Below are 26,255 nucleotides of genomic sequence, written 5' to 3'. Positions count from 1 at the left end.
CCTAAAAGCCCCACCTCCAAATACCTTTTGGGATTAGGGCTTTAATGCATGAATTTGTGGCGGGTGGGGGCGGGGTGTAGGTACAACCATTCAGTCCATAGCGCCAAGACGTGTGGTCCAGACATTAAGTGCTGTGGTGGGGTTAAGAAAGGAAAAGATCCCAGCTTCTGGAGGGGCCCAGCCTTCCTCTTCTCTGTGGTTCCAGCATCTCCCAAGGCCTAACATCAGGCTTGCATTTAAGGTGGATTGAATTAAATTCAAAAACTTCCCAGAGAAATTCTAGAGGGTTCCATGGGATGGCAAGTGGAAAGGGATTTCAGGGTGGGTGAACAGAACGAAGAGCACCTCGGTGGCAAAAATGAAATAAAAATGTTTTCTTTATTGTGTTAAACTAGGATTTACCATTTTAACCGTGTTTAAGTATACAGTTCGGTGGCATTAAGACATTCATATTGTTGTGCCACCTGGGATGAATTTTTTTTAATGTTGATTTATATATTTTGAGAGAGAGAGAGCATGCATGCACATGCATGCAGGAATGGGGGGGGGTGCAGAAGGAGGGAGGGAGACAGAATCCCAAGCAAGCTCTGTCCGCCCTGTCAGCCCCAAAAGGCTGGATCCGAAATCAAGACTGGGACGCTTAACCCACTGAGCCACCCAGGCGCTCCTTTAAGAGTCCCTTTTGGGAAGGTCCATACCTGGCTAACCACACACCTGTTAATGGAAATGATGCATCAGAGTAAAAACAGGGTTCCCCTCCCCAACCCAGGCAGTTTGTCCATTAACATCTGTGATCTGTTTTGCGTGTATTAATGAAAGGCCTTGGTGTTGGGGGGGCATGGCACGCCACGATGGTCCCTTATAGGAGCACTCTTGTGAATCACCCTTGTGAAGTTTTAAACGATGAACGCTAACAATTTTTTTTTCAATACTGTGCCTTTTGTATTCAAATCGGAAGCTCAGAACCCTATTCTAGGGAAAAAAAGAGTATTGGTAACCAGTTGTGTCCGCTTAAAGCAACACCCGTTTAGTCTTAAGAGTACATTCCATACCAAGAACTGTAGCTATTCATACATGGATTTTTGGTCTTGTTTTTTTGTCTTTTCCCCATGGGTGTATTTGTGGGAAGTGTTCTAATCAATGCCATAGGCACCCGGGAGAGGGAAGAGGCCCACCCGGCCACAGGGCGGTGAGCAGAGCCTGTGAGATCGAGGCTCTGGTCTTGCCACTAGGCCGTGAGTCCTTGGGCAGGTCACCTGAACACCAGGTCTCGGTACCACGAAGAGGTTGGAATCGGTGACCTTTAAAGTCCTCTCACCTCTGGGGAAGTCCTACCTGAACAATGTTTGGCAAGAGCACGGCGGCTTGTCGGTGGGGTGCTGGGCTGGAGACGAGCGGTGGTAGGGGGGGGGGTGGGTGGGAGGCAGCTGAGGGAACAGCAGACACGCGTGGGTGCGTCCAGAGTGGCGGGACGCGGGCTGTCGGGGAAGAGAGCTGCAACGATGGAGCTTCCAGCGGAGTCCTTCCGAGGCCAACTTTTAAAGGTCGGAGGAAAGTTGGTCGTGGGGCGGGGGCCCGAGGGGAGAGTGGGGTGGGCTCCGCCGCCTCCTCCCCTTTAAGCGGGTGGCCGGGCGCTGCCTCCGTTACCTGGAGCGGGGAGGGGCTTGGGAAAGTTTGTGTTTGTTGCTGGCAGAGCGCCGGATGGGAGGCGCGGGCGGGCGGGCGCTGCGGCTCTTCCCTTTTGCTTTCGGGAAGCGGTCGGGGCTGCGCGCTCGGCTCGGCGGGGCGGCTCCGGCGCCCGGCTCCCGGTGCCCGGCCGGCGGGAGGCGCGAGGCCGGAGGCGGGCGGGGGCAGGCGGGCGGGCGGCGCGGAGCGAGGGGCTCACGTACGGCCCAGCGCTGGGATTTCTCGGCTCGCGAGGAGAGCGGAGCAGGCGCGCGGCCCGGGCGGGGGAGCGCGGACTCTGGAGCAGCCGGAGCTGGAGGAGGAGGAGGAGGAGAGGCGGCGGGGACGCAGGAGGCGGGGGAGAGCCGCTCCCGCCCGGCGAGCATGGGGCGCCTGGCGCCGAGGCCGCTGCTGCTGGCGCTCCTGGGGCTGGGTGAGTGCACGCTCGGGGCTCGGCGGGGCGCCGGGGGCCCGGGGGAGGCTCGGCGGGGCGCAGCTGCGGCGCGCGGCCTGGGGCGCCGAGGTGCCGGGCGGCTCCCGGGAGAGGCGGCGGGGTACGCGGGCGGCGCGGGCCGGCGGGGAACGGCGCCGAGCCGCCCGGAGCGGGGCGCGAATCCGGCGGGGCCGCCCGGCCAGGCCGCGCGCCTCGCCCCACCTGTGCGGGGAGGGCGGGGGAGTGGCCCGTGGCCGGCTTCCCCCCGCCGCCCCGCAGCCCTCCCTACCTGTTGGCCGCCGGGAGCCGGCTCACCTTGAACTCCCGGCCTCGGAAGGTGCCCGCGGTCCCCAGCCGCGTCCCCAGGAGGGGGGCGGAAATATGCGCCTTTGATGTGCCCCGCCGTAGCCGAGACGGGCCGAATCGCCCCTGGCACATGCCAGCCCACGCTGAGTTGCCTTTCCAGGGATGGCAGGGAATCCGCCAACTTCCTTCTACGAAGGTCACGGGGTGGCCCAGAGCGCTACAGGAAAAATCTGTGTGCGCGTCCTTCGTCATGTTGGCGGTGGCTCGATATTCTGCCTCAGCCTTTTCCTTCAGCTCTTCTTCAAGCTGCCTAGCTGCACATTTGCACACAAAGACCTGGGAGCCGTGGCTTCTCCAACTTTTCCTACCTGTTACTTTTCTTCCCTTTCCTGTCCCCTGTCTTCCACCCTCCCCAAATCTGGGTGCCTCTGGATAATTTGGCCCAGAGCCTTCCCCCAACCCAAGGAATCTTTGGGGTGTGTGTGTGTGTTTTCTCTCCATTTTCCTTTTACCCCATACACACAGACACCATCTTCGTGTAAATCGACGTGATTATCATAGTAGGGTTATTTAACATAACCGTGCAGTTAGCAACAGTAGAAATGCATATGTTTGTTAAGTGACCACCAAGGTACCTGAGGTTCTGACCCCAGTGCTTTGATGTTCTTTAATATTCTTGGATCCCTTTGGTCTGTGTCAACCAGAACAGAAGGAGGCCTACGACCTGACCCGGGGTTCCCTTCCAAACCCCGAGAGAAGGCAGATCTGAATCATTTGCAGAATGCATGGTGTATGGTGTTTGTCCCAGCCAGGCCCCAGCTGCACACAGGGCAGATGACTACTCTGCACTTACAGGCAGAGGTCCCAGTGGAAGCCTTCCACAGCCACTCCTTTTCTGCTGACACCAGGGCCCACACTGTCCCAACCCCCACGACTCCTGCTGCTGGTGGGCCAGCCTTTCTAGCTGCTACTGGGTTTTCTTTCTTCACCTTTGAAGGCTTTTTCTATAATCCACTCCCTAAGAGACCTCGTCCAGCCATATTGCTTTAGCTGCAACCATGTGCAGAAAGCTTCCAGATCTTTCACTTAGTTTTGTAGCATGCCTTGTACGGTCTCGGATCCTAAGGCTTTCCCCTTCACGCCAGGACCCTTGAAGTTCTCTGCTGTGATAGTCCATACCCGTTAATGGACTGATGTATCAGGATCAAACCAAGCCATGGCCCATGGTTGGTTGCACACATTGTGCACTGCACAACTCTAGGCCACGTTATTCACATTGTAGCCAATGTGAGTGACTCCCCCTAGAGTTGTGCAGTTTACAACCTGTGCACCAGCTCAGATGGTGGGCTCAGGTGGAAGTTTGAAAAGAGTGCCCTTGGGTGTAACTACATCGAGGGAAAGGCAAAGGGAGAAAAGAGATTGGTAAGAGCAAAAATAGAATCGGGGAAAGCACAGCTTGTAGAAGTCTTGGTTATATGTGTCCCAGTGTATCCTGTGCTGGTTGGGCATTTCGTGTTAACTATACATGAACGTCTATGGTGTTACCAGCTAGTGCCTTTTCCTCTAACAGCTCCTGAGCTTGGTATTCCAGATGATAGCTCTGCCCTACAGCATCACACTCGCTGTGGCTTCGTTGTGACCTCTGGGAAGCCCTCCGTGCTGTACTGGCTCCAGAAACTTAATATGTTGATGAACAAGCTCATCTTTCCTCTTGTGTTGCATCCTGGTGTAATCTTGCTGTCACTGCTCTTTTTTGACCTCTGTGTTCACACAGTCCCTCGATTTTGTGGCTTTTTTCCCCTAGCACAGACTCCAGCTTCTTCCCATTCTTCTTATTTCTGCAGCTACTATCCTACTAGCCCAGGTTCTGATAGTTCCCCCCACAGATAACTTCTGACATCTTCCTGGTTGACCTTTTCCTCCAACCTCCCTTCTCAGTTCATCATTGTCCAGAAGGTTCGTTTTTGGGGGTCCCACCTGTGCTCATTGGTTCTTCATGATTTTTTCCTCCAAGGCTGCTATGCCCCTTGTGGTCTCTTCTCTCTGATTTTCTCTCTGAATCAAATACTTCATTCTAGGTAATGTTTGCTGTCCTTTGCATAGAATGTATGTGAACCTTCTGGACTTTCTATTTCCCATGGCCTAGGAATGTTTTTCCTGCTTCTCCCCTCTCGCCTGTGTATTCCCTTTCCCCCTAAAACTCGCTTCCTCCATGAAATTTTCCTACGTCTGCCTCTCCGTGATCACATCAGAATCCACTCAGCTTCGCAGAGAAGGCTTTCACTTCTGTTGCCTGCGTCTGACCCGTCTTGTCCATCCATTCAAATACAGCATTTCTCGAATACCCATTAGAGCCCACAGAACGTCCCAGATGGATGCCTCATGGAGTGGTCGGTGCGGGTGGATGGACAAATAATGAAACAGCTAACTATAAGACAGAATGAAATACCTGACAGAGGAACCATGTGCTGGTAGGAAGCAAGGAAGAGGATGATTAATTTTGACTTGGGGTTGGGGTTGATTTTGCTGAAGAGGTGACATTTGAGCTGAGCCTTGAGGATAATTAGAATTTTGAAAGAAGGGGTGGGAGAGCATTCCAGGAAATGCACACTTGTGGGAAGGCATCAAGTTCAGATGAGTGAGAGTGTGTGGCTGCTTCAGGAAGGGCAGGGAAGCTCCTTGGAGCTGGAGGGAGGAGGAACAGGTGGGAGGGGAAAGGTGGGTGTGGGGTAGGTCCTGAAGGCTTTCTGTGCTGTGCTGAGAAGTCTGGGCTTCGAGGGATGGGTTTGTTGGCCTCATGGGTGTATTCTCCAGTCGTGTCACTTATTTATCTCACTGTATATAATTGTCTGTTTCTGGGCTAAATCCCCACCCTGATTATAACCCTAGAGTCAGGGACCATGGTCATCTTGTTCACTGTAGTATCCTTACTACTAATAGGGCACCTGGCCCATAGTAGGTATTTGGTAAGTGTTGGCTGACTGAATGAATACACGTATATATCCCTCAATCTGTGGGTAATGGGTAGCCATTAAAAGCTTTCAGGGTAAGGGGCGCCTGGGTGGCTCAGTCGGTTAAGTGCTGACTTCAGCTTAGGTCATGATCTTGTGGTTTGTGAGTTCGAGTCCCGCGTCGGGCTCTGTGCTGACAGCTTGGAGCCTGGAGCCTGCTTTGGACTCTGTCTCCCTCTCTCTCTCGAAAACAAAATAAACATTAAAAAAAAAAAAACAAAGATCTCAGGGTGAGAGGAACACAACATGGGACGTATTCGAGGAGGTATGTCTTGCTAACACACAGCATGGATTAGAGAGTGAAAGGTACAAAGATCTGGGGAAGGATTCAGATATTCTCCATGTGTGTCTTTAAAGAAAGGAATAACTTGCAAATCCATCGAAATCGTTTTTAAATGACAAAAGCATTACATCTATATTTTAAAATTCAAATAGGATAGAAGAATTTTGTACTAATTAGGCCAGACTGCTTTAAGAAAGATTCTCGAAGCATAGTGGTTCAAACGATATAGAAGTGTCTTTCCAAACAGTCCCAAGGGGATGTTAAAGGTATCCCTGCCCCTCGCAGCCCTTCTGGCACCCTGGCTGATGGCAGTCCCCTGTCTTCAGCCCACCTAATGTCAGCTTGGTTGTCACCATCACTGTGCCAGCCCCATATTGAGGAAAGATCATAGAGGAGAACACCTGGGGGTTTCATAGGCCAGGCTTGGAAGGGGCGCTCATCATTTCTGTACACATTCCATTCAAGAGAACTTGGTCTGGTCACCCTAGCTGCAAGGGAAGCTGAGAAAAAGTGGCCTGGCAGCAATGGAGTGCCAGCTGCTGTGGAAGAGAAGAGTGGATTTGGCTGGGGTGGGGGGGGGGGGGGGGGGGGGGGGCGGGGGGGGGGGACCAGCAGTCTCTGTCAGTTACAAAGGATGTAAGGTAAAAAGCAAATATGCCCACCCTTGCACGGCCCAGGCTCAGCCACTCGCATGATGTGCGTGTGTCCATATACTGAATGTTTCATTGGTTCTTGTTGTTTCTTTTTAAAAAAAATTTTTTTAACGTTTGTTTATTTTTGAGACAGAGAGAGACAGTGTGAGTGAGGGGAGGGGCAGAGAGAGAGGGAGACACGGAATCCGAAGCAGGCTCCAGGCTCTGAGCTGTCATCAGAGCCCGACGCGGGGCTCAGACCCATCGACTGCGAGGTCATGACCTGAGCCAAGGTCGGACACTCAACCGACCGAGCCACCCAGGCGCCCCGGTTCTTTTCGTTTCTGTAGAGGGCTCTGCACGTGACAGTAACGATATTTGCTGTTTCTAGAGCGCATATCAAGCATCAGGTTTTATTGTGCATTCTCTTACTGAATCCTCACAATACATTGAGAAAGGTGCTGTTCTTTTCCCCATGTTGCACACGAGGAAACTGACTTCCCGTGTCCCGAGTCATTCAGCTGTTCCATGGTGGAGCCAGGATTTGATCACTGGAGTCCACTGTGCCTGTTACCATGGAAAAGTTGACCGATGTTCGCCATCACCTTATGCTGTTTGTTGCTTGAGATTAGTTTCGCCAGAAAAGGGCGGCAGCATTTGGACACTCGGAGCGCAGTCAAACAGAGGAGGGTCTGGGACAAGTGCAGTCCAAGTGCAATTCCTGAAGGGGCCGTCGCAGGAGCCACCTCCCAAATGTGGCAACTCTGCAACCCTTAGCAGGTCACCAGGGACCCAAGGGCAACTTCCTCCAGAAAGCATGGGAGGAGGGGAAGGCTGGCAGGAGGAACCTAGTGAATGCATCCAGCTTAACGGTCTTTGAAGTGCCGTGGCCTTCAGAGATTCCTTGGCACTCATTTTAGCCTTGTTAACAGAATTCCTGTATCTGCCAAGCTGATTAATGCCTGCCCTGGCTATAATTATTCTTATTAGCCTGCTGAATAGGAAGCCTAGTTGTCAGTGATGGCTCCTTACAAGGCGGTCCGGCCGGTCGGCATTCGTATGACTATTTTGTTTTAGCGTTTTTTTTCCCCCCCGTAGATTGAACATACATTTTCATATCGGCACGGTGTGTGGAAGTCCCAGAAGCTGTGTGCTTGTCCGGCAGTGTGTCTGCATCTCACTTTATATCAAATGCAGCTGGGGGGAACCTGTCAGGGCACTTCGTAGCCGGTCAGTTTAATTGCCTTGCTTCCTTAAAGGCAGGGGAGCAAGGCCATATGACTCTGTGCCTTGGGAAAATAACTTGAACTGGCAAAGACGCTTCATAATTTATCTTCTGGAAAAGGCGAAGTGCTGCAGTTGGCACAGTCAGTGGTTTTTAGGTCTTGGAATAATCACTCCCCCCTCCCCCCCCCCCCCCCCCCACCAACTGTAGAGTCTTTGCAAAGCACCAGAATGAGACCCGGTCGTTAACGCAGTTGCGGACCGGCAATGTGATTTCCCGGAGACTAGAGATAATGGCACCGTGTACACGTTTGTGTTCTTCGAATGCTGATTTCTCCACAATGCTCCCTAAGTGTTTGTGTGAGATTATGGAGTCGCTCAGCAGCATGATTCAAGTTTAAGTATGATGTTTCTGGGACCTTAATTGCATCCTGCTTTGCACCTTTATAAGCAGCTGGAACGTGAGCATTTGCATCATTCGGGATATTTCAGGGGAGTCGAGAAACACTGGCTAGGGTTGCTGTGTCTCAGATGAATTTTTCTCGGCACTGCGAAGGACAGGATTACGTTGAAGGGTTCAGGACGCATTTCAGAATGGATGCTCCCTTTGAATCCTAATGAAATAGAAGCAGTGTGCAGATGGTTGGGTTACTTCTCAGACCTTCAAAGTGGCACCAAGGGGCGCCTGGGTGGCTCAGTCGGTTAAGTGTCCAACATCGGCTCAGGTCATGATCTCGCGGTCTGTGGGTTCGAGCCCCGCGTCGGGCTCTGTGCCGACAGCTCAGAGCCTGGAGCCTGCTTCAGATTCTATGCCCCTCTCTCTGCCCCTCCCCCACTCGTGCTCTGTCTCTCTCTGTCTCTCAATAATAAAGAAAACATTTTAAAAAAATTTTAAAATAGAAGTGACACCAAGCCAAGAATGTCCTGGTAACGATTCTTCTCCATCCTTATGTAGAGCGGGACTGGGCCAGAACTTCGCAGCCTGTCGGCCATGGTAAGAGGAGCCAGTGTCATGATGCAGATGCTCTCAGCCCCCGGAGCCCACAGGTCGGAGCTGCCTCTAAACCAGACGCCCTGTTTACTGAAGAAGGCCCTGCAGATATTATCACTTCCCGTGTGCGCTCCGGTTTGACCACGATTGCTAGTTGTCTCTTACCGGTGAACCACAACCCTTTCGCCCCGTTCTGGCCTTGGGAGGTGCTGTTTGAAGGTGGAAATTGTGCAGTCCAGTGACCTGGTGAGAGGTCACTTATCCATTCAGTGACTACTGAGAGCGTGCACACTCCTCGGCCCAGGCATTGTTTTGACTGCCGATTGCACAGTGAACCGAGCTGACTCAGGTCTGCCGTCCCTCGGGTGGGACGGGATGCATGGGTGTGTGGTGGGTGGTGTCCCCACAGGATGCAGCACCTCCTGGATGATGGAGGTGAGGGTCAAGGGCATGCAGCCGGGGATGGCAGCAGCTAGGGAGCAGGACCAGGAAAGGAGAGTTCTAGAAGGAATAGTCAGGGCTGGAGGAAGATCCAGGAGAGCCCCCTGCCAGAAGCAAGCAGAGAGGGTTTGAGGAGACCCGCTATGGGGGTTGGTCAAATGCTGCTGAAAATGCAGGAAGATCAAGGCGAAGAGAAGCCTTGGATTGCGAGATTGTGATTCTGACCCAACAGTGAAGAACGAGGCGGAATCGCCGACGTCGAGGAGTGAGTGAAGTGGGACCGCCATAGCAGGTGCCACAGCCCACCTTTTCAGGGTGTTGCCTGCTGGGAGGCCAGGCTGAGCGGGGCGGAGGGCTGCTACAGGATGATTGCTGGGGCTGCACTCCAGGGACGGGAGGCAGCAGGTGGGAGGCTTCCAGAGCGCCCTGGCCTTGGAGGTCGGAGTGCCAGGCAGTCTCCCCGAGAGGAGGGAAGGGCGAGGTGGAGGGGGGATGTGCAGGGAGCAGTGTGGCATGGGAACCATGGGCTCGGCCACGCTTGCAGCCTTTTTAGCCTGAAGAGTGGTCACAGAGTCCCCAGACATGCCCGATAGAGGTTGTCCGTGTGTTCCCTTTCTCTGCACAAACTGAAAGTGTTTCCCGTGTTCCTCTGGACTTCTTCTTCCTTGTTGATTGGTGGAATTAGCCTCCTTTCTGATGGCTGCTTTTAGACCTTCAGCTGCTAGGTGGGACTTCCAGCACAGGGACTTTGTGGCCATTTTTATAACCCATCTTTATCTCATGCTCACCGGCTAAGAAGATTTCAGCAGTTTGTATTCCATGTGCTTTTTCTAAACTCTTTCTTCTCTCGGAAATCACTTTCATGGAGGCCAAGTAGGGATCAGGCTTTGGAATGTGCCCTTTAGCAGCCCTCCAACATCGGACGGGTTTCTTCACCTCTCTGACCTTGGCTTCTACATCTGTCAAGTGGGACTAATATCTCGCTCGCAGGTTTGTCACGAAGATAAAAATCTAGAAAAATGCAAACACTACACTTTCTGTGCTCCTTAGACCTTTGCTACTCAAAGTGGGGTTCGGGGACCGGCTGCGTTGGTGGCATCAGGGAGAATCTCAGGGCCTGCACTCCAGTCTGTGGAGTCAGAGTCTGTGTTTTAACCGGATCCCCAGGAGATTCAAATGCCTGCTAAAGTTTGAGAACATTGGCCTGGAAGAGAGCTTGGCATGTATCTGGTGGCCTTGGCTTCCCTTGGTGAGCTCTGTCTGAGGCAAAGGCCGTGGTCAGGGTTAGAGCTAGAAGTGAGCTGGGGTGGGCTCTATGGGAATGTGACAGGCGCTCAGTTGGCCACGAAGGATGCGGTTCACGTAGGTCTGTTGTGGTGGCAATTATATCGCGTCCAGGTGTTGTAGGGAAAAGGCAGGATCCTGTGACTAGCAGGAGTTGGGGGCTGGAGAGCAGGTATGCCAGGGAGAAGCCAATATGGGGATTATTCCTCCCTAAGAAATTCCTCCCTACCTCTTACATAGCACTTAGTTTGTGCCTGGCACTGCACTTACCGTATATGAAGTCCTTTAGCGAGCTTCAGAACCCATGAGGCAGGTGCTGTTACCACCCCCGTTTGAGAGATGATAACACTGAGTCACAGAGACATGGAGCAAACTGCTCCAGGTTACGGGCAGTGGCGGAGCTGCTGGGATTCAAGCCCACACCGCCTGGCTCCAGAGTCTGGGCGTGTTACCACAGTAGGCTGTTCTGCTTCTCTGTGTCAGTACAGATATGCAGAGTCTGACCTGGGTTGGAAAACAGACAGAGGAATTGATACAATTAGCCAAAATGTGATAACATGTGTTTCCTTGTCTTTTAAAACAGCAGGTGCAGATTCTGGCCCTGATCTTCCACTCACTAGTTTTGTGACCTTGGACAAGTTGCTGACTAGCTCTTAGCCTCAGTCCAGTAAGGCCTGGGCTAGCTGATCCCGAAGGCCCCCTTCCATCTCCAGAACTGCTGGAATCCGCGCTGACCCCTGCTGGCGGCCATATGGGCTGCTTGGTCCAGCCCTGGGGTCCCTGGCTCCTGGCCTATCTTCCCCAGCTCTCCTCCTGTCTATAGCCTGCGCCTCTCACCTCTCACCTGCCTGGCACCTTTCTACAGAGGGATGGCTGGGGACCCAGAGGGCTCTGGGAATTGTTTGTTGTTCTGTGTCCGTGTTGGTAACTGCTTCCTCCTTCCAGACCACTTCCCGTGCTGGGAAACAGGGTATCTTTCCCTGTGGTTCTTGAGGTCATGGAGGTATCCCAACCACCAGGCCAACTGCGCCTTCAGACGGACTTTCTGGGAGAAGTTGCAGAAACAGTAAAACCAATTAGGCATTTCTAGATGGCGGACATTTTCTTATTACTGATTCGGTTGTTTGTAAGTGTTGTTGAGGAAATCAGCCATTAGTGAGTGAGTCGGGGTGGAGATAATCAAGTCTCAGCCCTCAGAAATGTGACTTGTGTTTTCTTCCACATTTAGCCTTCCAATCTAGGAGAGAGCCTGGGAGACGGTTACTTTGCATAGACTCTCTTTTTCCTAACAGTCTCCACCCCATAGTGAGAAGAGACAAAGACATCTTTAAATGTGTCCACATATCGACACTAGTTTGTATTTTCCACTTGCCTAAAGGATAAGAGGGTCGAAATTCCGACATTTCCAATCAAGAGCCTTAACTGGCTCAGAAATGTGTTTCTCGTGTGTGGGGACTTTCTTCCTTTTCATTCTGTTAGTCTGAAGGAGGAAGGTAAAAACGACGTTGAATGTGATACCAACGAAAAGGGTGTACCCGGAGGACCTCCGTGTTGTTGCTGTGGCCTTGGTCTTTGCTGCGTCCTGGCTGCCTTGAGATGTAATGTGTGCTGCTGACCTAACAGTGCTCCTCACTCATCTTGGATGTGGAGATTTTCCCAGGCTTACCAGGAGCCTTCCAGGAGTGAGTTCTTGCATGTGTTTGAAGGTGAAGGGCTGGCTCGTGCGGTATGAATGCACCGTCCCCCAGGATGTCCTAAGAGCAGAGTGCCAGCCGATTTGGTGTCTGTCCAGTGCGCTGCCGCTCGGCTTCTGTTGCGGCGAGGACTTCAGAAAGCGAAGCCAAGCCACTTTGGGCATGGTGATTCATTTTTCCATTTTCCGAAGGCTGGCACATCCAAATGTTTTCTTATTTATTACAGGGCACCGTAGTCTGTCATCTTCGACTGAGGAATCCGTGCAGTAAGCCTGAAGCTCAGGCCACGGTGCCTAGCCCAGAGCCTGGCATGTGGCGGGCCCCTGGATTGCGCAAAGTGGTGGCGGTTGTGGATAAATGATTTGTGCCCAGTTGCTACCCTACTCTGCCGTATGAGACGTTCCTGCTTTTCCTCGGGAGCTTACCTTTTAGTGCTTCAGTAGCACTTAGGGACTATTTACTGTGTTTCTGACACTGGGAAATTACAAAGGAACTAGGAAAGGGGGGGCCAACGTGGAGACAGAACCCGTTATAACAGAGTGGATCACCGGTGCTTTTGAAACGTCGAAGCGGCTGAATCATTAGATAGCTGTGCATATGGGGCTGTCAGGATCCCAGGGACAAAAGCGAGGCCAGGAGCTGTTATTATGGAAAGGCTCCACGGAGCAGGTGGGACTAGAAAGCACTTTGAGCCAGGAGCAGGCAGAGCATTTCAAGTTAGGAAAATGACCCGCACAGTGTCTCAGAGGTGGGAGTAGATCGGTGTCCTGCCGGTTGGCATTCCGTCCGGGAATTAGCTGACTTAAACTGGAACGGTACGAGAGACCTCAGGGGATGTGGATATTAAGCTCTAAGGAGGGGAGGTTGGCGGAGAGGACGAATGTGAGCAAAGTCACCCTGAGAGGTGTTGTCAGTGCCCACATAGCAGCTCAGAGCCCAAGTGCATAAGGCTGGTGAGGTCTGCTGGGGCTTGCAGGGAGCTCGCCTGCTAAATTAAGGTGGTAAGTCAGGCCCTAATCCTATTCTGGGTTGTTTCCTACAAGGAAAATGGCTCACAAAACAATTACTGATATTCCCCATAGGTGGTCGATCAGAACATTTCTTCAAAGGACTAACACCTGATAAGAGACACAGATACCTCGTAGAGGAGAGAAGGGGGATTTTAGATGCTTTTCTCTGGAAACCCAGTTTATGCAACCGCGTGGTCCGTTCATCAGAGCCCCTGCTTTAATAACAATTTATCCCGCAAATAAGTGTGCAGTCGAAACACCAGGATGAGTCTCAGCTCAAGGGTTGTACCTGGCTCGTAAGTGGCAGAGGAGGGAGCTCTGTGGGCGCATCTCCGGAATATCACAGCGGTGTAGCAAGGTGGGGGTATACTGCCCAGTTATAGCCTCAGGATCCACGAGCCTTACGGCAGTTAACCCCAAGACCGGGTGTGAGTTTGGTCCTAAGGAAATAGCAGTGCTCACACGAGCTCTGTGTCCCGTCCAGCACGTTCATCGAAGGCATCCGGGCCTCAGAACAGACAAGTGTGAAAACGGAACCCGTGATCGTTTTCCCCAGTCACCCTCACTCCATGCCCTTAGGAACCGACTCTACAGCCTATGTATGCAGTGCCCCTCTTCTGTTCATATGTCATCTTGGAATTAATTCCATTTGTTTGAGTCTCTGGGGCTCAGGTCAAGCCTTGCTGCCCTGAGAGAGGATGACACGTTCTGATCCAGGATGAGGCTGCCTGTAGCACATTCCTTTGTCATTGGCTCTCGTTGAGCCACGTTCCTTCACAGCACAGCCATCAATTGATGGTCTGTTTATTAGGAAGGGTTTTATCTCACCCCAGCTGGAAGGCCCGTGAAAACGGGACGGTGTCCGTTTTTGTTTACCCCGGCGTGTAGGCATGCAAGCCTGCGGACGATTAGATTAGTGTGTGTGCTTAGAAAACGTCTGTAGATATCTTGCATATATACGTGTGCAAATAGCGTGTGTACTGTAGAGGGCATGTACCACACCTCTGTGAGATGCACATGTAAAATCTGTGTTGTGGAACCTTAATCACAGGATTCAGAGGTGACCTGTGTGTCCTCTCTTTTGCACGCGTGCTTGCGGTCTCTTTTTGTGACTACCACAGTATTTCTGTGGACTTGCCTGTGACTCCATTTCTAGGACAGAGGGCTGTGGAGTGGGCTAGGAGAAAATGGAGTCCACACGTGAAAAAGAAGGGACGGGAAAGCCTCCAGTCTTGCTTAGGAGGTTTTCCTCAGTTTTTTTCCTTGGCAGCTGGTGTGGAGGACCGACGACTCGTGGGCTCTGGCTATTGTCTTTCTGCCACCTCCACCCCTTCCTCCCTTTGTGGGGTTGACACAACCTCTCCCATCCCCAACTGGCATCTCCTCCCTTCCTGGGCTTCCTCGTGCTCACAGCGTGGAGAAGCAGGCTTCTCTACTCCCAGTGCGAGCCTCAGGGGCCCCGTGGCGGGGTCAGTCCAGACCACAGCCCGCGGGCCTGTCACCCCTGCTCCGGCCAGCAGCCAGCTCTGGCCACGTCTGAGGGAAGGGGCAGTGTGCTGCTGCCTGCGGCCCATGGCTCGCCCCTCCTTTTGCCTCCTTCGTAACTACTACTTCCTCTCCACCCTGTGCCAGGCGTTACTCTAGAGCTCTGGGCACATAGGGATGTAGACACAGTCCCTTGACCCCTGTAGCTGCCAGTCTAGATGTGGAGGCATGACCCACACATGGGAAGCGAGGTGACGTTGAAGAGGTGTCCGAGATCATTCGAGACGAAAACATGTGGAGAGAAGGGAGAGTATTGGGGGCTGGTTTAGACGGAGGCGCTCTTGCAGGAGAGGTAAGGTGACGGACGTAATGCTCCATACCTGTGTGTGTTACTACCTGTGTCTCCTCTGTACCTGTCTGTGCGTTTTTTAGGCTTTGGTGCCGTGTCTGGAACGAGAACCTTTTATAAGGATCCAAAGCACCCAGCTGTGTTGGCTCCTCTAGCCCCACGGCTGAGTGATAATAACCCTGAGGTGTCAAAATGTGGGCTTTGGAATATTGGGATTGCATTGCCTCCTGAGGTGCCGAGGTCCCCACCCCACGGTGTTCTTGACCGATGCTGTGTGTGACAGGTGCCCTAGCCCTGTGCTCTTTGCTTTCTGCGCTGAGCTTAGCAAAGAGCTCTTCTGGAAGTTACTGATCAGGGGTCATTTCTGATATCAGTGAGATGAAGTAACTCCTGTTCACCCCCCTAGACGATGATCCAAAGATCAGTTTGGGTTCTGACATTCCAGTTTGCCAAAGCCCACTGAGGTAGAAGTGATCAGTCATTCTGTCACCAGGCACGTTGCTGGGCTGGGAATGTGGCGATGAGGAGGCAACGATCTGCCCCTTCAAGGGGCTCACAGTCCTATGAGGGCAGCACACGAGCTTCCCACGAGCGGTGGCTGAGCCGAGTTGCCCCTCAGAGGCACATTCACAACTCTGGCTGGGGACTGAGGCGGGGGGAAGGGGGAGGTTGGGGATCAGGAACGGCTTCCGTCAGGTGAACTTCTATGAGCTTACTGAATCTTGTCGATCATCGGGGTTTTGTCTGACAGAGAAGGGGTGGGATATTTGTTTCAGGCAGAGGGGAGAGCGAGGGTAGGGAAATTGACCCATTTGTAAGGGCATTTTTGCGGCTAGAGCTGAGGGCCTCTCCAGAGGGAAAGGGTTGGGACGGGAGAGAAAATCGTAAGATTGGGAAGCGCTTTGAATGCCACCTGGAGGAGTTTAAGTCTGATGTTGTAGGTGAGTGTCTGTTTTGTTTTGTTTTTTCAGGTGCTGTGTTCCCTAGAATGCTTTAAGCCCCTCCTGTCCTTTATTTACTTATATCTTAGGATTCCCATTGTTGGAGAACTCCTCTCCTCCTGGCCTTTCTGCAAAGCTGCCACACTGTTTCCGCCTCCTCAGCTCTGGCATTTGGCTAGGTGTTGGCTCAGTCACCTTACCTGGTGATGTGGTTCAGCACACGGTAGGTGTGTGAAATATCAGACTGATAGAGCTAAAGTCTTCTCCTTAAAGGGCGTGTGAACCCAGAGTCTTCTGTTGAAGACCACCACAGTGTATTGCTTACTGAGCCTCAGTGGGGAAGATGGGCAGGGACGTCCACACCACCCATGGCAACTGGCAGTGTGCCTAGAGGTGTCAAGGGTGGGCTTGAGTGAGGCCTCGCTAGGGAAGAAGGGTGGACAAGGCTAAGAAAGAGCAGGGAAAGGGTACCGGAGACAGTAAAATAGAGAGAGAGGACAAAGCTGGCTACGGTAGGAGTAGGGGAGTATTTCACCGACGACTGTCTCAGGTGCCTTCCACGCACAAATGCCAGTTTAAACCCAATGTGAATCCCCCATTCTCTTGAAACTAGAGGCTGAAAGGAGGGCCAGGTGTTCGCCCAGAACTTGGCAGACCACGCTGGCCAGTTCGAACATGGGGAGAATTGAAAATGGCTGAGTAGTGAGGGATGCTGCTCAGTGCTTGGGCCGCTAGCAGCTGTTAATTTTACAGAACGCTCCAAACTAATCCTTCTGGATAAATCTTGCCGCAGCCTTTTCTGTCTCTGGTCCTTGGGCAGAGAATTGTTTAAATCATTCTACACGTAGAGAGTTATTTTGGTTACTCATTAGCGCAGGTTGCCTCAAAGTGGTCTCTGCGCGTGTCATTTGGCCACCTAACTTCTCGGAACCTCAGTTTCCTTATTTAATCCTCTCAAGGTTGAGTATTAAATCATGTGAGCAGGCTTTGCAAACTGTAAAGCAGGGCTATAAATGTAAGGTGGTTTCTGTCCATTACTGAGTCTTTGAGGGCAAAGCTGTCTGCTCAATACTTGGCCTACTGTGTCCGTTAGGGTTCCATCAGGGAAGCAGAGCCACTGTAAATATGGTGGAACAAGGCCTGTGTCAGAGGAATTAATCTTTACACAATTATGGGAGATGCTGAGGAAGTGAAGGCTTGAAAGGGGGAGCCAGAGGAGCCGAGGAAAACCACCGGTCAGGCCTCCTGAAGCACCGGTGGCCAGGTTGGGGCTTACAGAGGACCTGGGAGCCATGCAGAGTGGGACAGTGAAGCGGGGGAGGGGGTGGCAAAGGGTCTGGGAAAAGCCTGTTTAGAGCTACCGCCTCTGACTTTGCAGCCGAGCCGGTGGTGGTCTTGGGGTCACGCTGGTCTCTAGGGATAGTGCTTGGGAAGAAACCTGGAGCAGAAAGAAAAACCGGGACAAAACTAGTGCCCGCGAGTGCCCGCACATCTGTCTCTCGCCATCTTTAGCCATGGCGACCACCAGAGCGTAATGGCTGCAGCTTCCCTTCCCTCTGCCTCCCAAGTCTCACAGGTGCTTCTGAAAAATTCTGGGTTCCTCTCAACCCGGAGCTGCACAGGGAGGAGGATGCTGGGAGATGTAGTGCCAGCTTAGCCGAGCTGACACAGTAGAGAAACCCCACGATTTCATAACTTAGAATTAAAGATTTCGCAAGGCTCTGCCCCCACCCCGGGGTCTCTCAGAGGCCCCGGAACTGGAAGCCATGTCATGCTTATAGGATACAGCATTTTACTAGGAAGAAGTTCAGTCAGTTCGTGATCCAGTCTTTTTTTTTTTTTAATATGAAATTTATTGTCAAACTGGTTTCCATACAACGCCCAGTGCTCATCCCAACAGGGGCCCTCATGAACCAGTCTTTTAAGAAGTGGCTTGCAGTTGCGTTTTTCAGCCGCTGGGGGCCCTGCATCTCTCCTGTTGTCCTCGCGCTCCTGTCCGTCGTGCCGGAGGTAATGGTTATCTCAGCACCAGAAGCTAAGTGAAGGCGGGTTGTTCCTGAAGAGCCTGTCAGTTCCGGTGGAGTCAGTGTTGTTCGTGTCACCGGGTTCTTGTTTGACCCACGGCATATGGATACTAGCTCTGCCTTGCCCTGGATGAAGGCTACCCCATGCCCATGAGCAGGTATGAGCAGCTACAGACCGGAGCCAGATATCACCTGAGATAGATGTTAGGTGAGAACAAGGCTTGCATGACTGGACCACCCTTCCCCGCCCCGTGGTCTGTTCGCCACCCTGCCCCTCCCTCATGTTGCGGCAGCCAGCCTGGGCCAGCAAAGACTCAGGGAGGGCCTTCTACGGTAAGCTCAGCCCCTAGGAAAATCCCACTGTGTGAGATTTAATGGCCATACCTGGACCTTGTTGTCACTCAGAATTCTTCTACCGTTTTTTTTTTTCTTTTAACATTTATTTGTGGGGGAGAGCACAAGCAGGGGAGGGGCAGAGAAGGGACAGAGGATCCGAAGAGGGCTCTGCGCTGACAGGCTGACACTCATGAGCCCGACGTGGGGCTCGAACTCACGAACTGCAAGATCACACCTGAGCCCAAGTCAGACACTCAACTGACTGAGCCACCCGTGTGCCCCTCTTTTCCCTTTTTGATTGTCCACTCTGATTTTCCTCATGACCACAGCTTCTTCCTTCTTTCCCCTTTTAAGTTCCCTTGTGTCTCTTGAACCTAATCTTCATCCTCACTGTGATCCCTCGATCTTGAATGTTCCTGTTGTCCAGTCCACCAGGCCACGCTCACTGTCCTGGGCTCTACTCCTAGTGTGGCGTGCATTTCAACGGTGGGCTTGTCAATATCCCATAACCCACTCCCATAATCCTTTGCCAGTTCTTGCACGTGGTTGAGTTATCCACACCGACCATTGTCTCTGATCCTGAGCTGTATCGTGCTGCTGGGGAGAATCTCGAAACCTGCCCACCTGAGTTTCCCCCAAATCAGGGGGTCATTACTGCATTTCAGCCCTCCCTTGTGTTCATTCTGTAATGGTTTCCTATTACAATCCTTTTTTTTAATGCTTTTATTTAAAAAGTTTTAACGTTTATTAATTTTTGAGAGAGAAAGAGAGAGAGAGAGACAGAACATGAGCAGGGGAGGGGCAGAGAGAGGGAGACACAGAATCCAAAACAGCTCCAGGCTCTGAGCTGTCAGCACAGAGCCCGATGCGGAGCTCGACCTCACAAACTATGAGTGAAATCATGACTTGAACTAAAGTCGGGTGCTTAACCGACTGAGCCACCCAGGCGCCCCTCTATTATATTCCTTCTAATGGCTTATTCTAAACCTTTTCCATGATAAGATCTAAACCCCTCTCTGCTACTTTACTGAGACATTGGAGATGAACTTAATGTTTCCTCAAGCTTTTGCCTCAAAACTTTATTATAATTTGGGCATCTGGGTGGCTCAGTTGGTTAAGCATCCAATTTCGGTGAGCTCCGGTCATGATCTCACTGCTTGTGAGTTTGAGCCCCGCGTCGGGCTCTGCTGACAGCTTGGAGCCTGGAGCCTGCTTTAGATTCTGTCTCTATCTCTCTATCCCTCCCCTGCTCGCGCTCTCTCTCTCTCTCTCTCTCTCTCTCAAATATAAAATAAAACATAAGAAAAAGGGGGGGGCTTTAATTTTACCCATCCTTTTCTCCTAAATTCTAACAAAAGTAAGGGCCCTGTCTTTGGCTCCTTTTGTCTCTATAATTATGTATACATTCTGTCTCCCTGTATGACCCCAGGCAACCTGTGGCTTTAAATATCATCTATGTGCTGGTGACTCTTCAATGAAGCTCTTTGCTTGTGCCTCCCCCCAGCTCCAGATATACATAGCTGACTCTTGGTCAACGTGGGTTTGAACTATATATGCAGATTCGCTTACGTGCGGACTTTTTACAGTACCGTACGATAAATATATTTTCTTTCTTCTGATTTTCATAATATTTTCCTTTTCTCTAGCTTACTGTATTTTAAGAATATAATATACACTCCGTAGGACATACAAAATGTTGTGTTCATCAACTATGTTATTAGGAAGGCTTTCGGTCAACAACAGTAGGCTATTCGTAGCTAAGCTTTTGGAGAGTCAAAACTTATATGTGTATTTTTGGCTGCCTGGGGGGTTGGCACCCCTAACCCCCATGTGGTTTAAGGATCGACTAACTATGCAAGGTGTATCCTGAGTCTGACCACTCTGAGAATGACTGCCATTACAGCCTGAGGACAGGTGCCCATCATCGTGTACTTGATCTACTGTACCTTGTCCTCGCTTCCCAGTTGGGCCCAACATAATCCGTCTTTCACACAGCAGCCGGGGGGAGCTTTCTAAAAAGCAGGGTCTGTCTGTCATTCCCTAGCTGATGTGCTTCCCATTCCAACCAGAGTCAAGGCCTCTGCCCCCTCCTTCATTACAGTCCAGTCACACTGACATTTTTTCTATTCCGTGAACACCCCAAGCTTGCTCTGTCTTGGTGCCTTTATACTAGCTGTTCTCTCTGCCCGGAGCAGTCTTGCCCCAGCGTTCAGCCCCTGCCTCCTCCTCATTCTGGTCTGAACTCAAGGTCAAGGTGACCTTGTGAGAGGATCACCTTTCCTGACCTTGTTGGCAAAAGCAGCCTGCTACCCCTCCCCCACCCATCCCTGTCACTATCCTATCAGGTTATTTATCAGCACTCTGAGTTTGTTCCTTGCCCCCTTCCTTACTAGAACACCAGCTTCTTACGAGCAGGGACACTGAGCTGCGTGTCCCCAGTGCCTAGAAGGTGCTTGGAGAACCGACTGGTTGACTTTGCAGGATCAACTTCCCACTTGTGCCCTTTGTCTTGCCGGCTTTGGATCTTTTTCATGGTTGTGCCCTCTCTGGATTGCATCCTTGACCGTTCCCTTTCCCCTGGCTCTGTCTCTGGAAATCCCACGCCGCATCACTGAGAATGCATTTCCGTGGTTACCAGTGACCAGTAGTTATCAATTCAGTAGTCGTTTCTCAGCAGCGCTCTGCCTTGACTTTTCTGCAGGTGTGACATTGCTATTCGTTTTTGTTTGTTTTTTTCCAAACCGAAACCTATCGCAGGAGTCTGCTCTCGATACTGTGCAGGATGCAGGGTAGGGAGCAGGTCCCGCCTGACCAGCTTGCAGGCTGCCAGGAGCAAGGAGATGGGTGTGTGCATAAGGGAATGGCACGTTACTCTCAGCCTTTTAATCTTGAAAGCCTTGCATCCCACGGCTGCCAGGATAGAAGCCTTTCCTGTTTTTTCCCTAACTCTGTGTCTGTGATTTTTTGTTTTCTTTGCTTTTGCTAAGTCTTTTTCGGCTGCTTGTGTCTTAAATGCAAGAGATCAATGGTGGTTTGTCCCTCCTGCTCTTGTCTGCACTCTGTTTTGTGGTGACCTCAGTGATCCCACGTCTTTACCTTTACACAGATGCTCTCTTCACCCACCTCCCTCCATGCGTGCGACTCCACATTCATTTTGGGCTCAGATACCTTTTGGGGGTTTTCCATCCCCACTGCCTGGCGGACCTTTCAACCTGCCTACATGTCACTGGCTCTTTTTCTCCACTGTTTGCTTAGGCAGCTGTTAGCCCTTCCTTGCTGTCTCTAATGCCACAGGTCTATCAATTGAGGCTGCTTCTTAGCGTGGCCCTCAGAGCTGCTGCCTTTCCATTGCCTCCATTGCCCTAGTTTTGGTTCTCCTCTGTCCCGCCTGTCCCCGTGCAGAGGGCTCCCGACGGACCTCCCATGTGTCCACTCCTGTCTGCCCTTGGTCACTGCTCCAACCCCCCTGCTCCCCATGGGTCCCTCCCCCCACCCCAGGCTCTTTCCTTATGCTCCTCCCTTCTGCAAAGGATTTTTTTTTTTTTTGCGAAAAAAAGCACTTTGATCCTCAGTGTCCCCAGTCCAGCGCCATTCTCAAAAGGCCTAATTCAGCTGTTGACACCCATGAAGCTTTCCACTAAACCCTTTGGGTGGACATGCCCTCACTTTCGAACCCCATGGCACTCGTTAGTACCTCTCTTTGGTCTCTCATATTCTTCCTTATATTACAGTTTTCGTGTGCACCTAATGGCTCTTAACACACTCTAAATCTCCCAGGAGAAGTTCCAGAGGCTGGTTAGCCCTTCTCTCTCCTGTCGTCTCGCACAGGGGCTTCCTGCTCGGTAGCTGTTTGTCGAGTGAGTAATGCTGTCTTATATTTGTCTAGTGCATCCTGAGGAGGTCTGAGCCGAACCTTGCTTTTTTTCTTTTTTTTTTAAATGATTATACGACCTGCTCTTGTAGAACCTGATTTGCGTTCAGATGGGATTTTGAAGTACCACCATATGTGACTCCATTACACGTTCTCTGCTGGCTCTGACTTGTTTCGTGTGTACATGGCTGCGTTTTTGTCACTTAGGGAGAGCTGCCACCGTCTCTTCCTGCCAGACCTCGCAATGGCAGACGTGAAGAGACAAAGGTTTTTCATTTGGTGAGTCCGACACGCCAGGAAAGGCTCTACTAGAGTTTGCAAGTTTGACCTTCTCTGTGTTCATCTCTAGCTCACATGTGGACTGGGGATTCCATGTGGAAATCCGTACCCCGTGCGCCCCCCCCCTCCCCCGCCCCCGGTCTCTTTTAGTGGCCTTGTAAGGACTCAGAAAAGAGGGATTTAGATGTCCTTTGACAAGGCAGACTGCAATACCATAAGCTCTTTGTTGCAGTATTTCAGCTCTCCCTGTACCAATGGATTCAGTAACTGCCAATATTCATCTTACAAATGGCTCAGGTTGGAAAGTCAGATTATTTGCTTCCGGGCAGCTCAGTGAGATGATAAAGTTTGTGCAATAATGGAAACAATCGAAAAAAAAAAAAAAAATCCTTTACAGATACACTGTACTCTGTGGGTCTTGATTTAGAATAATGTTGATGATAACCCAAGAAATAAAATCTGCATATTTCCCATGGATATCATGAAGGGGTGGAAGAGGGTAGATAAATACGGTTTAGTCTTCATTAGCTTGTCTCTCTTAATGATTCCTCACGGTTGCCAGTAAGCACTTATTGAAATAAGTGTTGCAGGAATAGCTTACCTTGAAAAACTTGCCTGACTTTTCTTTCCCATCCCCATCCATTCGGCACGCTACAAGAAAGTTGAAGGCCTTTACTAATTTTCTTGAATACTTCAAAGGTAGGGAAATGGTAATCTGGAAGCGATTACCTCTTGCTTCTTAGTTATCCCTACTGCTGAAAAGTCACAGCAGTAGGGATTGCAGAAGTCCTTCCTATATGGGAAGGGATAAAGTTCTTTTCCCTTTTTTGAATATGATTGTGTGAAATGTTCAGGTTCGTATCGCTTAAAATAATGAAGGAACAGGTCCGAGAAGGTTTTGAAGAAACTGGAAATGGTTTATGACAATTCTCTTTCTATCTACATCATACTGAGAACGTGTAATATTTCCTCTCTTAGTGACTCGTTGTTATGTTGCTGCCTAGCCGGTCCACACTGCCCTTGGAGAATTTGAAATATTTCATATGGAATTTCGAGCGGTTTCTTCTTCCTACTAGGAGCAAGGACAAAACCAACTGAAGGTGGTGATATCAACAATGCAGTCGAAAGCAAACCATTCCGGCCCGTCTTTGGACAGGGCAGCACATAGGCCAGATGAATCTGGGTGGGAGTCCCTCCTTTAATAGCTGTGATGGCCTTCTGCAAGTTGTTTAACTTCTTTGCATCTGTTGTCTCAGCTTCGGTCCTCAGTTTCATCAGTTCTCTGATAGGGGAGGTAGTGTCTACCTTCTGGTTCTGTTCTGTGGATTCATTAAGGGAAGTTTTGAATAGCACCCAGCTCGGTGCATGGTATAAGAGACACACAGCAGATTATACCCAACTTATTGTTGGCAGCTATTTGCTGATGAATCGAAGTGAATAGATTACAGAATAAATGAGAAGTGCTTCTATGAAGTTAGCTGAAATGATGGCTTCTTTGATTAATCAGATATTTTTTCATTACTCCCCTCCCTCCATTAGTTTGTTTGTTATTCATTCTGCCATTTTGGTGGTTATTTTAGAGGTTGGAACATACATCGTTGACTTATTAGTGTCTACCGGTGGTCCTTTTTATCACTTCCAGGATCATGCAAGACCTTAGAACATTGAAGCTCCTCCTCGCTTTTGTGCTGTTGATGTCATATATTTTGATTGTGTATATATGTTAAATTCTAGAAGACATTACTAATATTGGACTGTATAGTCAGCATCCAGTAGATTTGCCACAGAGTTATCCTTTCTGTTGCTCTTTATGCCTTCTTACATCCATGATTCCATCTGGGATCATTTTCCTTCCGTTTGAAGAACTCCCTTTAGTATTTCTTTTGGTATTTCTTTAGTATTTTTTCAATTCTCTTTCGCTTGTTGAGAGTTGGTTGAAGCATATTTATTCTGTCTGCCTTTTAAGGAAATTTTTTTCTGTACACAGTTGTGGGTCGGCAGTTATTCTCTGTCATTACTTTAATTTTATTTTTTATTGTTTTGAATTTACATCCAAATTAGCATAAAGTGCAACAATGATTTCAGGAGTAGATTCCTTAGTGCCCCTTACCCATTTAGCCCATCCCGCCTCCCACATCCCCTCCAGCAACCCTCTGTTTATTCTCCATATTTATGAGTCTCTTATGTTTTGTCCCCCTCCCTGTTTTTATATTATTTTTGTTTCCGTTCCCTCATGTTCATCTGTTTTGTCTGTTGAGGTCCTCATATGAGTGAAGTCATATGATTTTTGTCTTTCTCTGACTAATTTCACTTAGCATAATACCCTCCAGTTCTATCCACATAATTGCAAATGGCAAGATTTCATTCTTTTTGATTGCCGAGTAATACTCCATTGTGTGTGTGTGTGTGTGTGTGTGTGTGTGTGTGTGTGTGTGTGTATACCACATCTTCTTTATCTATTCATCCATTGATGGACCTTTGGGCTCTTTCCATACTTTGGCTATTGTTGATAGTGCTGCTATAAACATGGGGGTGCATGTGTCCCTTCGAAACAGCACACCTGTATCCTGTGGACAAATGCCTAGTAGTGCAATTGCTGGATCGTAGGGTAGTTCTATTTTTTGGTTTTTGAGGAACCTCCATACTGTTTTCCAGAGTGGCTGCACTGGCTTGCATTCCCAACTCTGTCATTACTTTAAAAATGTCATCCCATTGTCTTACGAGCAGTGTCTGTTAAAAGTCAGCTGTTGGTTGTATTCTTGCTCCCTTCTCTGCCTTTAGAGTTTTACCACGATATTCCTAGGTGTGGTTTTCTCTGTATTCCTCCTGCGCAGGATATGTAGCACTTCTTGAATCTGGGACATGATGTCTTCTGTTAATTTAACATCTTGGCCATTATCTCTTCAAAAATTAATTTTGCCTACTTCTACCACATTCTTTCTTTCTCCTGTAGGACTCTCTTACACTTGTGTTTAACCTTTTTACTGTTTTTTATGTGTCTTGTACACTATTTTCTGTATTTTTCATCCTTTTTTTTACCCTGGGCTTCAGTTTGGATAACTTATATTGACTTTTTTCCTGCTCCTTCTAGTCTCCTATTAAACCTGTTTATTGAGCTCTTTTAAAAAAATTTTTTTAATGTTTATTTTTGAGAGAGAGACAGACAGAGACAGAGCGCGAGAAGGGGAGGGGCAGAGAGGGAGGGAGACCCAGAATCCGAAGCAGGCTCCAGGCTCTGAGCTATCAGCACAGAGCCCAATGCGGGGCTTGAACCCACAAGCCATGAGATCATGACCTGAGCCGAAGTCAGACACTCAACTGACTGAACCTCCCAGGCACCCCTGTTTATTGAGCTCTTAATTTCAAATATGTGTTTTTTATTTTGTTTTTAATTCTAATATTTCAATTTGATTATTTTAATAGATTTCAGTTAAGGGGTCAAATTCTGTTGTTTATTTCTGTAGTAAAATAATCATAGTTATTTTCAAGTCCACGCTGATAACAGCAGTATCTGGATCCCTGTGGATCTATTTCTCTTGTCTGTTTTTCTTTTTTTTTTTTTTCTTCCTCTTTTGTAATTCAGTCATTTGGTCCTATCATCTGGAACGTCAGATAAGTTTCAATTGAATACTGAAAAGCCACAGAGACTCTACATCTCTGCACGATGTTCTCTTTTTCCTAAGAAGATGTGCTTGTTTTTCTGGCAGTCCAGCAGAATAAGAGCTCACCACGATCCCGTGAGGGACTGAGATGTTTTGAGACTGGATCTCAGTGTCGACGACAGCTGATTCTTTGAGCTTTGCTCTCACTCTGAGGGCATGGCCCTTCAGGGCTGTCCCCAAACGCCTGGGGTGTTTACTACAGTCTACCTTCCTTTGTGAACTCAGAATTCCAATTTTCGTCTCCCCAGTACTGTGAGATGGTTGAAAACTTTGCTTAACCTTTTAGCCTCCTACTGTTTACTTTCTTCTTAGCTTCTCAGCCACTTACCCAGCC

The 26,255-nt window shown here is 50.0% G+C and overlaps 1 protein-coding gene across 1 annotated transcript in view; it reads left to right on the top strand.

Annotated features, from left to right (window-relative positions):
• The first annotated feature begins 1,624 nt into the window (after positions 1-1,624).
• The window catches only part of PTGFRN (prostaglandin F2 receptor inhibitor), an 85,477-nt gene continuing 60,846 nt past the window's right edge, over positions 1,625-26,255 (top strand). The window contains exon 1 of the mRNA XM_049618375.1: positions 1,625-2,098. Coding sequence (XP_049474332.1) covers positions 1,702-2,098 — 397 coding nt within the window. The 5' untranslated portion in view covers positions 1,625-1,701. The remainder of the gene's footprint in view (positions 2,099-26,255) is intronic.

This window comes from Panthera uncia (assembly GCF_023721935.1).
Source record: "Panthera uncia isolate 11264 chromosome C1 unlocalized genomic scaffold, Puncia_PCG_1.0 HiC_scaffold_4, whole genome shotgun sequence".
Lineage (NCBI taxonomy): Eukaryota > Metazoa > Chordata > Mammalia > Carnivora > Felidae > Panthera > Panthera uncia.
The sequence above is the reverse complement of the archived record's forward strand: the minus strand, read 5'-3'. Positions and strand labels throughout refer to the sequence as shown.